The 15,608-nt window shown below is 39.3% G+C and overlaps 1 protein-coding gene across 1 annotated transcript; it reads left to right on the forward strand.

Moving 5' to 3' along the window:
• The first annotated feature begins 137 nt into the window (after window positions 1-137).
• Window positions 138-10,025, forward strand: opn8a (opsin 8, group member a). Its single transcript, XM_018743501.1, has 4 exons — window positions 138-1,716; window positions 3,429-3,722; window positions 5,107-5,438; window positions 9,204-10,025. Exons 1-4 carry the CDS (start codon window positions 1,569-1,571, stop codon window positions 9,573-9,575), a joined length of 1,146 nt encoding a protein of 381 aa, XP_018599017.1. The 5' UTR covers window positions 138-1,568; the 3' UTR covers window positions 9,576-10,025.
• The last annotated feature ends 5,583 nt before the right edge of the window (window positions 10,026-15,608 follow it).

Raw genomic sequence — 15,608 nt, forward strand, 5'->3', positions numbered from 1 at the left:
ATCCAAAGACATGCTGTTCAGGTTCACCCATAGTGTGTGAGTGTCACGGAGAGAGTGTGTTCCACTGATGTATGGATGAGTGACCCACTGTAAGTAGTGTATCTATCAGTGTAAGTTACTGCGGTCAATAAGGTGTGTGGGCTCATAACACTACATAGAGTTTATTGGAAGTCGCTTTGGAGAAAGCATCTGCTAAATAACTGTCATATTTTTTGTTGTGCCCCCCCAAGATGTGATTTTTTTATAGCCCAGTTTTTAAGTACTGGGAAAATATCCATATTTTTGTTTCTGTGTTAATTATGTTTTCTTATTAGCTTTCAATTACAAGAATGCAGAGCCTTTGAAGTTTGCCCTAAAAAGATGATGCAAATTTGGCAAGGTGTTAAAATCTTTAGCTAGTGTAATACTTACCGTGGTTTTATTTATCCTATCCAACTCAAATTTTTATGCAAAGGGAAGATGCACCTGTTTGACAACTTAATATTGGTGACTGCTTTTCAGTCAGTGTTGGAGAACAGAGAAAGCTTTAGATAAGGTTAGGAGGTTAGGGATAAGTATGAAGTATTTGTAAATTAATAAACAATTATAAAGTAATTGAAAAAATATAAGTATTGATATGAATTTGTTTTTTTTTTCTCCCCAATTTTTAATGGACTTTACTGTGGTTTGGGGGTATTTGACTTATGAGATTTCTGCATTCTATATTTTATTGGTGAAGCTGGAGATAGCAAGTATTAGTAAGAGGTTGGAGGGGTCTCTGACTGCCACCCAGAAATCACATGGTGACTGACAGGTTCCTTTGCGTGGTTGCTCTTGAGGTTCTTGTTCATAACTTTTCAGCTTTCTTCACAGGGTCACTTGTTTCTGTTTTTTTATTAAAAATAACAGGTATTTATATACAGCTAAACAGGTTTATGTATTAACAAGCAATGACCGTGGCACTAAATAAAAGTATCAGGGAAATGGAGAAAACATATAAAGCTGTAGCGTGACTTGTTTTGTGGTCAAGGTGAATGTTTAGAGGGTGAGTTCACAGCTGAAATACAGGATAAAGCTCATGCACTTGAACAGCTGGGCGGGGGGGGAGTACATTTCTGAAAAGCTTACACAGTTGTTGTCCTCCGTGAGCATCAAATCAAAGTAGCCTGTCTCAATGTAAAATTTATGCTGCCAAATGGTGGCTGGGACTCAAGAGTTTTGCGTGTGTGTGTGTCTATATACTGTATATATATATGTGAAAATATGTTTTTAGTATCTATATTTTTGGGATAAAATTGCCCTCCTCCCTCTCTGCAGTGTAGTAAATGTAAAAGGCAGAGGTAAAATATCCCTGCAAAAAAGGGATCTTTTTATTGTTCATATGTGCTGGGCAATGCATTCAGGTAGTGAGGATCTAATATTGCGTGTGTTTCTCATACAATGATTCAGATGACTGACATTATTTGATTCATGTCTGTTGTTAGAAATTATGAAGAATAAGGAATTACATGTCCAAGTGAAAAGCTATTTATATCATGGAATTTTATTTTGGATCATTGCATTTTTTATGAAGCTTGCTTCGAAGAAGTATGTTGCATCAAGCCAGTTTCATCTTCCGCAAGAAATCTAAGCACACCGTACAACGGATAATACCCGAAATAATAATGGAAGATAAATTCACGTCTAAATTATCTCCAGCCCTTGATTATGGAGCAGGAATGTTTCTTATAATTGTGGGTAAGTAGAAACTTTTACATCTGTGTAACACAAATGACCGTATGTTTTGTGTTGTATTTAGAAAAGCTTCGCAATTTCTGTATACATCAGAAATTCTGTTACACAATATGTTATATTTAAAAACAGTGCAGCATACATTTGCTCTAGAGGCATTTGCTGCTTCTTGCTACTAACATCACAAATCACGTGTGGTTTTTATGGCATGTCTTTCACAGCACTTCCAAGTGCCTGAATTCATGAACGTATAATTTAAAAGCCATATCAGTGTGTATCTTGATGTTTAGTGTCTAAAAATTGTAGAATAAAACTGAATCATTTAAAAATTGGTTTGTTGTTGAATTAAATGGTATAATAGTATAGCAATAACCAACAGGAAAAGCATTTTCATTTGAAAACAGTTATTTATGTACTGATATTTTTTATAAACAGAAAATCATTTATATCATCAATAATTGCATAACTGACACACAAAGAAGTGTCATAATCAGAACCTGTGTGTTACTTTTTTCATGTAGTTAAAAGCCAAAAGGTAGAGGACAAGAAGGCACCAATGACCAGGCACTTCCAATAATAATAAGATTATTTATATTTTAATTCACTGCCTGAGGCAAGATGAAAACATATTTCAATATTGCTAAAATGTAAAAACCCTTAATCATATTTATTGTTCATAATTATGGAGATTGTGTGTGTCAGAAGAACCATAAAGTTGATTTGAATTCTGAAGGATGGAGAATAATTGCAAATTAAATGCATTGTTGAATCTGCTCTATATATTTTCTCATAAGGTTAATGGAAAAGATTAGACTGTGCACTACAATTAATTATGTAATAAAATTTTCCATTAGCATCCCTGCTTAATCAATAACCACAGACTAATTACTGGGTTTTTAAGGAAATGTATTTAATACTAAAATGTAAGTGAGGCAGCATACTATTGCCAAAATGAAGTGAGGTATTATTTTTGTACTTGGCATATTTTTCTGTCATTCCAGATCTTTTTCTTTGTGTAGTTTTTGTATGTTTAAAAATAAATTGTTGAGAAAAGCTAAATTAAATTGTGATACAAAGGCAACAACTGCAGGCTTGTTGATCATGGCTCATCATACTAATTATATTTTAAATTTTTCAGAGGTCTTAGAATTTATTTAATATGGCCTTGAAAAATGCAAGCGCTTTAACTATGAAACAACATAAAATTAGACCCCCCCATGACAAATCTCACAAAGCACACATCAAACCCACACTGTCTGAAGCTGCTTGTCCCAGCAAACCGGAGCCTAACCCATCAACAAAGGGTGCAAGACTGGAGGAGTGGGGGGGGACACCCAGGACGGGACACCAGTCTGCCACATGGCACCCCAAGCAGGACTCGAACCCCAGACTCACCAGAGAGTGGGACCCGGCTAAGCCCGCTGTGCCATCGTGCCCCCCCCACAGCAAACCTGTCGATTGAGTTAATCTCACATTTGGATTTTTATGTGGCATTTTCCAAATGAAAGGTTAAAACAAGTAAAGGCTAAAATAACTGTAATACAAGATCATAGAAAGAATTTGCATCTAAATGAAATAAACATTTTAGACATGTGTTGTTGCCATATAGTTTAAAATGATCTAACAGCAGTAAAGCCTTTCACAATAACAAAGAATCTACACTGAACAAGTCTTTTGAAAGACACAACCGGTGAAAAGAAATCTTTTTCACTTTCCAGCTGTCCTGTCTGTCCTGGGAAACGCAGCAGTTATAGCCACTGCTGCCAAGCGGCTACCTTTTCTGAAAGCTTCAGAGCTGCTTACAGTCAACTTGGCCTTGACTGACATCGGCATGACTGTCAGCATGTACCCGCTGTCCATCGTCTCAGCCTTTAACCACGCCTGGGTCGGAGGTGATCCAGCGTGTATCTACTATGGCTTGATGGGCTTCTTTTTCAGCGTGGCCAGTATTATGACACTTACAGTCATGGGTGTGGTGAGGTATCTGGTCACAGGAACCCCTCATCATTCAGGTATGCTGAATTTTATGAAATTCACTTTCCTGAAAGTGCTCTTTTAGGGTTCATAACACAAAGTTGTTTTAAGTTACTGTAGCCAATAAATAAATACAATTCAGGAAACGCTCAATGCTGTCCTGGATTCCAGTCTGTAAAATTGACCCTGAGCGTAGGCTGATTGTTGTAGATGAAATACTACTGCGATGTATCATCTGGCAATTTTGCTGCAGTTCTGGAGCAGAAGAACCTAATTTTTATTGTTATGCAGTAAGTGTGAGCAGTTTACCCAGTTAGGATGTTGTAGATCTGCATCAATATGTGTTGCTTACAATATGCAGTACTTGATTATTGTAAGTAATACAAAGCCAATGTATCCACCATCTGCTTTCATTAAGCAAAATGAACATTAAAGAGGGGCACCCTAACCCTAACTTAGGGACGTCTGAGGTTTGAAAAGACAAAGATAATTAAATTAAAACATCATCAAGGGATCGATCGCTTGGATCAGTCCTTTACAGAGCCACTCCTGCAATGTAACGTAAATGTTTATATGTATTGCCAGATAAAAAACTAGGCACGTGATGAGGAATCGGCGATATTCTGGTAAAGTTTTACGCAGCTACTTGTGTGATGAATGTCGGTGCATATGGTGAAGGAAACTAACTAACTGTACTTAACTGTGTCGCATTCTCCTAATGTAATGTACAATTTGTATTTTCAATGAGATGTATGTCCCTTTGGAGAAAAGCGTCGGCTACATGAATAAATGTAAATGTAAGGGATTCTGATTACAGATTCCTTGTTATGAACATTTGAGTTATAATCTTTCAGACACATTTTCCACTTTATATTTAATACCTTTTAATTATGTTTCTCACTGTTCTGTTTTCTAAAATGCAAAGTGGTAATGAACTGCAGTTCCACTTGCTACCATTTATGAACTTTCGAGTTACAAACGTTTTGTCGATACAAACTTTTTTTTTTTTTTTTTTTTAAACAGTATTTAGGCTGGTATGCCAATTCAGATGATACGTCAAAGCGGCACCCAGTCCACTGACAGACAGCAATCGTGAAGTGCTTAAATACTACTTTTAGGCTCTCCAAAAAATGGAGAGGGTTGTACCAGTTTTGAGTCATCGGTGTTGCGCTACCTCTCTGTCATTCTTAAAAAATCCCCCCCCCCCCCCTTCCTTAACAGTGACAGTGTTTTCCGTGGCTCTTGAAATGCATGAAATATTTTTGGCACTATTGTTTGACCTATTCCAAAGGAAAAAATAAATTTCTCATAATTCACATGCTTTCAGGCAGCACGCTATTTGTTTGAGCTGACGAATATCTCAAATTTCACAAAAGCAAAACTGTAAACACCATTTTTAAAGGTTTATTTTAATCTTTTTAGGCAGCAAGTTTAAGAAGAGGACCATTTCTGCAGTGATTTTATTCATTTGGTTGTACGCCATGCTTTGGGCTGTACTTCCGGTGCTGGGATGGGGAGATTATGGACCAGAACCATTTGGACTGGCCTGCTCTGTTGACTGGGCTGGGTATCGACACTCGCTGAGTGGATCTACATTCATTATCGCCATTTCCATCCTCTGTACATTCATTCCTTGCTTGCTCATCATGTTGTCCTACAGTGGTATTGCATGGAAACTCCACAAAGCTTACCAAGCTATTCGGAACGGTGAACACCTTCAAAAATCTGGAAGCGTTGAAAAGAAGTTAACACTGGTGAGTATATTATTATTATGACACTTTTATTTAGATATTACATATTTAGATCGGACTTCTGACCTTCAAACATGGAAGCAGTAGCTAAAGAAGTAGTAAATCAATATATCCGCATGACCGTAATATTAAAAATGAAGATTTACATTGTTCATTTGCCGGGCACCACGGTGCAGCAAGTAGCACTGCTGTTTCAAAGCACCTGAGTAGTGAGAGAAAATGTGGGTTTGATGCCTCTCAGTCTGTGGAGTTTCCATGTTTTCCCCATGTCTGCGTGGGTTTCTTGCCGCAGTCCAAACACCTGCAGTTCATGTAAATTGGTGACTTAAAAATGGCTGTAGTGTGCGAATGACACAGTGACCGTGTGTGTGTGGCTATCCTGTGACGGACTGAAGTCCTGACGTCCTGTCAGGGTGTAGCCCCCCTCAGCCTTGAGCCCAATGACTGCGATAGGCTCAGGACAAGCGGTTATGGAAGATGGATAAATTCATTTATGAAATAATGTTTCTCCCTATTTTAGATACAGTATGGTAACACATGTTGGATATATACACACACAGCCTGAAACCGCTTGTCCCAAGCGGGCTCGCGGCAAACCGAAGCCTAATCCAGCAACACGGCGCAGGGCTGGAGGGGGAGGGGACACACCCAGGACAGGACCCCAGTCTGTCGCAAGGCACCCCAAGTAGGGCGCAAACCACAGACCCACCAGAGACCAGGATCCAGCCAAACCCACTGCACTACCACGGCCTCCTCATGTTGGACATATCTTTGATCAAATGTTATTTCAGTCTAGAGTCTAGCCATGTCTGAGTGGAAATGAGTACCAGGTGTGGCCACTGCCCAAGATAACAAAGACAATATAAAAGACCGAACTTTGGAAACTGGAGGGGAGAGTTATTGGGCAAAAGGTTTGAGAAATATTTTAGAGTTATGAGAGTCAATTGTTTTGAGAAATTTTTTGATTTTAGGAACTGAATTTTGTATTGTGTTGTGTCACTGAAAAACAGGTGCTTTTCCAATAACCTTCAACACAACTGCTGTTTATTGTGCATCTCACGGAGCTACCTCAAAACGGCTGAAGCAAACACGCAGACACCTCATGGCCGTAACGCATTGTCACCAAAACATGAACATGACACCAACCAGAGCTATGTGCCAGCATGCCATAATGTTACACTTTTGAGTTTAATTTGACTTTGTGTATAACTGTTAAGTAATTCATATTACAGACGGTCCCTGACTTACGATGGGGTTACGTTCCGATAAACCCATCGTAAGTCGAAAATATTGAGTCGAAAATGCATTTAATACACCTAACCTACCGAACAACATCGCTTCTTATCCTTTAAGATGGTCGAGATCATCGATTGCAAAAGTCCAAGTTCACGTGCTATGGCCATTACGGGCTTGTTGCGTTCAGTTTTTCCTCAAGAGTAATTGCCTTCCTCCTCTTCTTCTCACCAGTAGCAGAAGAAGCAGATGCGTATTTCGTAGGCATGATGGATACACAAAACACAACGGAGATACGGGGGTGTATCCAGAAAAACAGCAACACAGAACACTGTAGAGTATCGGTTGTATACACTAGCGACCGCGTGACAGACTGGGAGATGCGGATTGCTGTCACCGCCCAGCATCACAAGAGAGTATCACACCGCGTATCGCTTGCCCGGGGAAAAAATCTAAATTCAAAATTCGAAGTACGGTTCCTACTGAATGCGTATCGCTAATGCACTATCGTAAAATTGAAAAATCGTAAGTCGGACCGTCGTAACTTGGGGACCATCTGTAGTGCTAAAAGGCCATTTTAGTTATTTTATTAATTACCATAAGCAAAGAGTTTTAGAAAGTTTTCTTGTAATGGATTCTGTTAAACTTTTGGTACGTGGTACCTGCCCAGACATGTCACATGTATTTATTACTTTACAGTTCTTCTAACAATAATAATAGCTATTAGTAGTAGTGTTATAATAGAAAAGAAATAAGTAACTACATATATCTCGGGTGAGTCTTAATTGTCATCCTTTGCCACCCAATGCACTTTTTAACAGGCTTTTAGAGGGATTAAACTCTGATATTCCTATTGAAGGCTCTGCATCAATAGCTGCTGTCATTTCTCAGTTTTTTTAATTAGGCAGTAGATGGGTGAAACTGAGACCACATGAAAATCTTGGTTGTTAAAGAAGGTCGTGAGGAAGCGAGATCACAAGCCTTGGGGATGCTGGCCTTAGTAATAGTGCTCTCTTTTAAACCTTAGCAGAGCAGTATTGATGAATATGCCAAGGGATCTTCCCCCATCCCTTAGAATCTACACACAAGTGAGGTGGATGGAGGGCTGGAGTGGGCTCTTTCACACCCCTGGGATGCTACAAAACTATAGTCATATGATCAGGAGCCCTGTTTCAGCTGCCCTAGCAGTCTCAGTAGATGTAAAACCAACGAGTTAAAGAGAGCTAGTGACAGAGTTTTTGTGCATCGCAAAGGGAACTTGGCTAAAATGGACTGTGGGCCAACGCATTCGGTATGGTGTTTAAAAAAAAAAAAAAAACATAGTACACCATCCTGAGGGGTGAAACATACTGTATGTGTGACTCAGCTGGGAAAACTTTCAAACCAAATCTGTCAAAATCAGGCAACATTCAGAAATAAAACTGAAACAATAGTTTAAATAGTCAAAGAGATGAAAAAGCTTTGGTATAAATTCTATACTTTGAATTACAAAACAGAGAATTATGTTTCTATGTTTTCTATACAACACAATACAGTAATACACTGTATATTGATGGTGGCAGTAGTTTTTGTTTCTTGCGTTTTCTAATCGGAACACTAGCTAAATCAAAACATAAAGACAAGGAATTATTTATTACTAATGTTTAACTTCGGAGAGTTACAACATGAATTTGAACACATTACGACGTTAATTTGAACTTTTGTCTATGTACTATAGTTGGCATTACGAAATCTTTCACAGTAAACAATGAGAGGTAAAAGGACACTGATATGGACACCTGTTCACATTATATCAGTGCTTCCTTCTCGTTTTACCAATGTCTATGGTTAAACATAAAGCCTAATTCTGATAATTCTATTCATGAGCAATTGAGATTAAACGTACAACACAAACTAGAACACAACTAATCTCATCCCATTTAACCATCAGGCTGTTATACATTTTTATCTATTTTTTAAGAAGCAGGGGGTGTGGTGGCACAGTGGGTTGGTCCTTGTCCTGCTCTTTGGTGGGTTTGGAGTTTGAGTCCCGCTTGGGGTGCCTTGCGACGGACTGGTGTCCCGTCCTGGGTGTGTCCCCTTACGCCCTGTGTTACCGGGTAGGCTCCGGTTCCCCGTGACCCCGTATGGGACAAGCGGTTCTGAAAGTGTGTGTGTGTGTGTGTGTGTTAAGAAGCATGTAAAGAAATGGGAGCCATGGTAGCGCTGCTGTCTCAGAGCACCTGGGTGGTATGAGAGGACATGGGTTTGATCCCTCTTTAGTCTGTGTGGGTTTTCTCCCACAGTCCAAAGACATGCTGTTCATGTTCCCCCATAGTGTGTGAGTGACACAGAGAGAGTGTGTTCCACTGATGTAGGGATGAGTGACCCATTGTAAGTAGTGTATCTAGCAGTTTAAGTCACCTTGGGCTGATAACACTACATAGAATTCTTTGGAAGTTGCTTTGGAGAAAAACATCTGCTAAATAAAGTAATGTAAATGAAGAGCATCTTACCCTACGACTCTGTGAGTTAATTTCTCTTTTTCAATTATAGATGGCTGTCATGGTAAGCTTTGGCTTCATGGTCACCTGGACACCCTACGTGCTCGTGAGCTACTGGACCATGTTCCACTCCGCAGGCAGAGAAAGCATAGCGCCTGTAGTGAGCTTGCTGCCGTGTCTCTTTGCCAAATGTTCCACAGCCTACAACCCCTTCATATACTACATCTTCAGAAGATCTTTCAGGAGGGAGGTCAAACAGCTTGCGTGCTGCTGCGACATCTCGCATAACTCTCTGTCTGCAAGGAGCTCCGCTGCAAACTACTTTGCGAGACACAAACGGAATACAAAAGGTGTCCCTCTGGTTAAGATGAGAGGTGCAACTTTGCAAAAACATCAAGATGGAGAAATTATAAGTTCCTTCTAACTGTAGGAGGGGGATGCTTTCCGTATTGTCTGTGCAGGGTTTTGTTTTCACAAAAAACTGCAGTGTATGTTAAAGCATGTAATAATTAGCCATATTTGCACCTGGAACCCAATCCCCTTTATAAATATATTCATCCTTTCATGTAATACCTCTACAAAAATGAACAAGTTTCAAAGTATCTAAAAACATGATGTTATTTATACGTGTGGTGGGTCCTCAACATGCAAACACAATGGGGACCAGAAGTCTCTTTGTAGCTTGATGTTCATAACCCTAAAGTCACTTACTGAAAAACAATTAAAGCAGAATATACAGACATATATCCAATTATTAATAGGTTGGGTTCTGTGAAGCCTCAGACAAAGCTATGATCATTTAAAAATCTATTGTCCTGCTTTCTTCTACCATATCCTGATCTGAAATTTCTTGGGATGTAAAATTTGGTTTGAAATCATGCCATTAAACAAAACTGAATTAAAATGTGTAAAAAAAAAAAAAACCTAGAAGTTGTAAATGTAAGAAGACATTATGTGCTTTCCATACAATTTTTATTTTACATTTCTAGTCAAAGATGGTATGAGTAATTCTGCTGATAAGTGTTTTTGTACTCCACTGAGATACAAGCAGCTGTAGTCCGTTTTGTTTTTATAGTTTTTATAAACTGTAAACAAATAAACCAGAAATGTATTTTTTTCTGTTTCTCCTCTGCTTCTGTCATGTGAGAGTATTAATAAAAGCATTTCAGCACTAACGCAACCTGTACAGAAAGATAATGTGACATTGAATTGAGTTTTCTCTATACTTTCAGGCTTATAGATGCTTAGCCTTAATGTTAAACATTAAAAGGGGGACAAGCCTCTTAATAAAACTGAAATTTTTCCCAGGATAACCAGAGATACACAAGAGGTTAAACCTTGAAAAAGAATTTCTTGTTCTACTGCTGCACAAAAAGGAATAAATGAAGCCAGTTGAAGGAGTGAACCCTGCTTGTGCTTCACATTCCCATGTTTTACCCCAGGTGCAGGACTGACTTTGTTTTTTTTAACCTGCATTGTTGTAAGTGAATGTTTAAACACTTGCAGTTCATTCTTAAGTCAAAAGAGGGAGCTGTAAAATTGATATGTAACTTCATATTTTTCTAACTTTTAATAACTTTTAATCCTAACGTAACTTTTTTTGATTTCTATATTTCTGATTTTTTTTCTTTATTTAACAAGTGAATTTGAAAAAAATATATATTAGATAATATTAGGATTAAAATTAAGAGAATAAAACAAATTTCACAGTAACAATAATAAAAAAATGACATGATGGTTCACTGATATATTCCACATATCTTGACCTAAGTCCTTCCTACAACTGAAATATTTAAACAGACTGGTTTCAGTTTGCAGGCACCTATTCACATTAAAACACTAAACACAATACTTTATTACCCCCCAAGCACAAATACAACATGCACAGTATACAATTATAAAGCTAACCCTAAATCAAAAACCATAAAAAAGATAAAAAAAAGCACAAGGAAACGGTACACACAAGGGCAACTGAAAAATGATCTGTCAGTAACACAAATATATGCATTGAAATGCTTTAGGTATCACTAAATGAATGTACAAATATACACATATACTGCTGGCTTCAGAGTGCTTTAGCTGCCCAATGAGCATCCAGCAACAAATTATAGCATCTGCTGTGATGAAGAGAAGCCAGATTGTTTAGAACTGAGTGTTTTTACGAAGCTTCCTTCCTGGGCCACCATACTTCATCAGCGCGAAGGAGAACACCAAGAGGTGATGTGAGTATGTGGTGTCAAGGCAATCCTCTTCAAAAATAGTGTATTTTTCACAGCAGTATCAACAGATTTCCATGTCAACAAGACACATGTCCAGTGCATCTCTGAAGTGAGAAAATTATGGGTTTCTAAGGAGAGCCTGAATACTCACAGCAATCTTCATAAGTTGAAGAGGGTTCACTGTAGCCTCACTGATGGTCAGATTCATCAAAGCCAACAACCGTCAGTCGTTTTTAACCATTTTCAGTGACAGGTCCATTAGAAAATTTGGTGAAAGGTATGAAACCCTTCCCCCCAAATACAGATCGCCATACAAGCACCAAATGTGGAATGCACTGAATATACTGTATCTTATTGTGTTCAACGGTGATGGAATCTTGAGTAATACAAGAGCAGCACACACAATATAGCGTACACAATGCACAAAATGTCGATTTAAAAACATCAAATGCAGAAAGCTGTCAGAAGATATAAAGAGGAGATAATTGGTAGTGTAGTGGTTCCTGCTGTTGCCTTCAGACCCAAAGGTTTCATGTTCAAATTCCTGATTTAATACCACTGAGCAAGGCACTTACCCTACATTGCTGAAGTAAAATTACCCAACTGGGTAAATAACTGTAGATACAATTACAACGGTAAGTTGCTTTGGAGAAAAGCATCAGCTAAATGAATCAATGTAAGACAAAAAAGCTATGGTGTGTTCCTTTATTGAACTGTGATTTTGCTCATAACAAGTGTGCAAAATCATATATTTCTCTGTTTTATATTGTAGATGGGATATATTAACTAAAAGAGCGAGAACAACAGATAACTTATGCAGTGTAAATGTATCTAAAGTGAAAGAGCTCACAGAGATTCATCTGATATGAAATTACAGTAAGTTAATGGCCTCGCAGAGGTTACCGTGTCCACAGGCAAAGGACAATAAATGTCAGGCAGGTAGTGTGTTTGGTGCATGTCTCCTCTCATGAAAAGCCTCAGTGCACTGACAGCCCATATGTGAGGACACCTAACCCATAGGCTGTGTGTGAAGGATTGATGCTTTCCAGAGAACTGTCACTACGAAAGGTGCCCTCATACAGCACAATACACTGCCCTGTGCAATGGGATATATTATGAATAATGATATAATAAGCCTGGGATTTTATGTTCTCCAGCACAAAGCTAAGGCCAGTGGGAGACGGTGTCACAATTTGTCTTCTTCAGTGGTAATGGGAGACCATTGTGACAATGGCGTAACCCTAATCACAGTGTGAAAAATTTGGGTAAACAGAGCTGCGACAGCCTTCCTACCCTCAATTATCTGAGATGGTGCCTGCAGGATTGTGTTCGCAGTATAAAAGATCCTTTCAATAAACATCCGCGTCCAGCCAAATAGTTAATTAGCTACAGTTTACATTATTATCGATACAATATTAATATCATTGTAACATTATGCAAACCGAATAAAATAGCAAGGGCCGTGCCTGGGGAGCGTGATGGACAGTGAAGGACTTCATTTAGTCATACTCTTGTAGCACGAAGCAGTGTATGAATTGCTCCTGTGGAACAAGGAGGAAGGGGGCACTTGGGAATTTGAGCATGGTGTCAGTCACATGTTGTTATTCAGAACGCGGTTCCAGACTAATCTCCGATTTTAACAGTATCTGGGTATTATTCCGTGGTGATGGAACTTGATTGATTTGTACGGTATCAGGAATGGAAGGCTGAAGTCTGCCAGAATTTCTACCGTGACTGCTGCATGAGCACCCCATATTGCCAGCGGTCAGATAGAAACACGCTTCATTCTTGTCACTATCCATGTAACATAGACTCAGTGACCAAAAAAAAAAGCACAAAAAAAACATTTTTTCTTAGACATTTTTCACAGTGAATAAATATTAGTCTCAAGCAGTAAGCCTGGAAGGTGCATGTCAGAGGGTTTCTTGTGTCGTGTCATGAAATATAACTAAAATATTGCTGGAAATATTCATCTATCCATCCATCATCAATAACCACTTTTCCTAATGGAGGGTTGTGGTGATCCAGAGCCTATTCCGGAACCATGGGGCACAAGGCAGGGCACATTCTGGATGGGATGTCAATAAATCAAAGAGCAACGGGACACACTCATGCACACACACTTTAAGCAATTCAGTCACCGGTTTGCCTGAAACACATCTTTGGACCGTAAGAGGAAACTGGAGCATCCCGAGGAAACTCATGCAAACAAGGCAGAAATTATTCTTTTTATCAAAAAAACAAAAATTGGCCAAGACAGTCATTTGATTTTCCTTTTTAAAGAAACCACTGAACTACCTTTTACAAGGGCAGGTTTAGTTTATTAACCTCCATAATTAACAGTGTTAGATGAACAACTTTAAAATGATTTGCCCATTTATAGAGTACTCTTGCTGTATCAATTCAGGGTAAATACCTTGCTCAAGGGTATTACAGCAGGAGTAGAATTCAAACTGAGAGCCTTCACGTTACAAGGTGACAACCTTAAACACCGTGATACCTGCTTCCAAAGGCTTTTAAATGATGAAATGTGTCCATGTTTTGAGAGTTACTTTACAGTTACATCACAAGCACTGCGGAAAACTTATCGGAAAAACATGCGTTTTATCAAACACAACAGTAACGTTTACAACCTATTTAGCAGACATATGTTTAGACAGTTTTAATGCCTCTGTTATTTGAGCATTTCCACAGTGATCTGATAGAGAGACGACAAAAAAACTGATCAGATGAATGTGCACAGCTGTGACAGCCTAGAGCACTATTTAGAGATAGGAGTGTCAGTATAAGACACAACAGAAGACTGACAAAAAGGGGTTTTGCTCCTTATAGCTCACTGGTTAAATTGCTCATGGATTTAAATTTGCAACACTGCCCTATTCGGCACCATTTGTCATACATTTGTCAGCATGTATTAGCCACAGGTGTAGTATTTCTCGTATTTTTCTCTGAACAAACCAGTATGTTCAGCATCATTTAGGTCAAAAGCCAATAGAAGTTCAGACTCTGGAACACTTATAATGCAGTCCCATGACGAACTGTGCAGAGTGCTCGCTGTGATGTGGTCGAATGCTTTGCAATGCATTAATGTGTGTGAAGCAGCTATGAGCATCACTCTACATTTCTTTTTCTGCATAATAAAACTGTAGGAGAATTCTCTTTTGGAGGGTCATGATGAAAGCTTTAAGGAGAACAAATTAAACAAACTGACATGGCACTCTGGCTACGGAGTCCAGAGACCTTTCCCCTCAGGTGCTGCATTACGGATTCTGTCATGGTCATTGCAGTCTAATAGGTTAACTGTGACATGGCAGCATTTAGTTAGTTTTGAGTGCCATGAATAGTCTTTTCTCTGCCTATGGTACACATGAGGTTTTGCTGGTTTTCTGTGATCTTGCTCATAACAAGTGTGCAAAGCCTCAGTGGATCTGGAGAACTATAGCTGTCCCAGATGAAAGGTCAGCCAGAAGTTCTTTCATTTTCCCATTTCTTTCTGATCTACTAATTGCTTTTCTTATTCTATCTTCTCTTGTGTTCATGTCTGAACACAACTGCATTCAAAAGTTGTAGTTTTAGTGGTTTTATTTCAGAATAATGACTGGTCTGTCAAAAATATAAGTGTCTCAAACCCTGTGGAACATGGATGCTCCAGCACAAACTGATCTTCAGTGTGAGAGTTGAGAAGGAGTCTCCAATTCCAAGGCCAAAGGGAATCTTTTGTGGACATGCAATTCCATGAAAAAGTATTTCATCCATTACAGTGTCCTATAGCACAATATCCCGATTTCCTCTATTATTGCAAATTTTTGACACCGAGTGTTTTCAGGTCTTTAACCAAAATCTGTAATCAGGTAAAGGATACCTACATGACCAAATAGCACATGTCATTTCAGAACCGCTCAACCCATACAGGGTCGCGGGGAACCGGAGCCTACCCGGCAACACAGGGCGTAAGGCCGGAGGGGGAGGGGACACACCCAGGATGGGACGCCAGTCCGTCGCAAGGCACCCCAAGTGGGATTCGAACCCCAGACCCACCAGAGAGCAGGACCTGGTGCAACCCACTGCACCACCGCTCCCCCGGACCAAATAGCACATATTTCGCCTATTTATTTAATGAACAAAGTTATGTGTGGAACGGGGGCACAGTGGCGCAGTGGATTGGACCGGGTCCTGCTCTCCGGTGGGTTTGGGGTTCGAGTCCCACTTGGGGTGCCTTGTGCTGGACTGGCATCCTG

Source organism: Scleropages formosus, chromosome 1 (assembly GCF_900964775.1).
Source record: "Scleropages formosus chromosome 1, fSclFor1.1, whole genome shotgun sequence".
Classification (NCBI taxonomy): Eukaryota; Metazoa; Chordata; class Actinopteri; order Osteoglossiformes; family Osteoglossidae; genus Scleropages; species Scleropages formosus.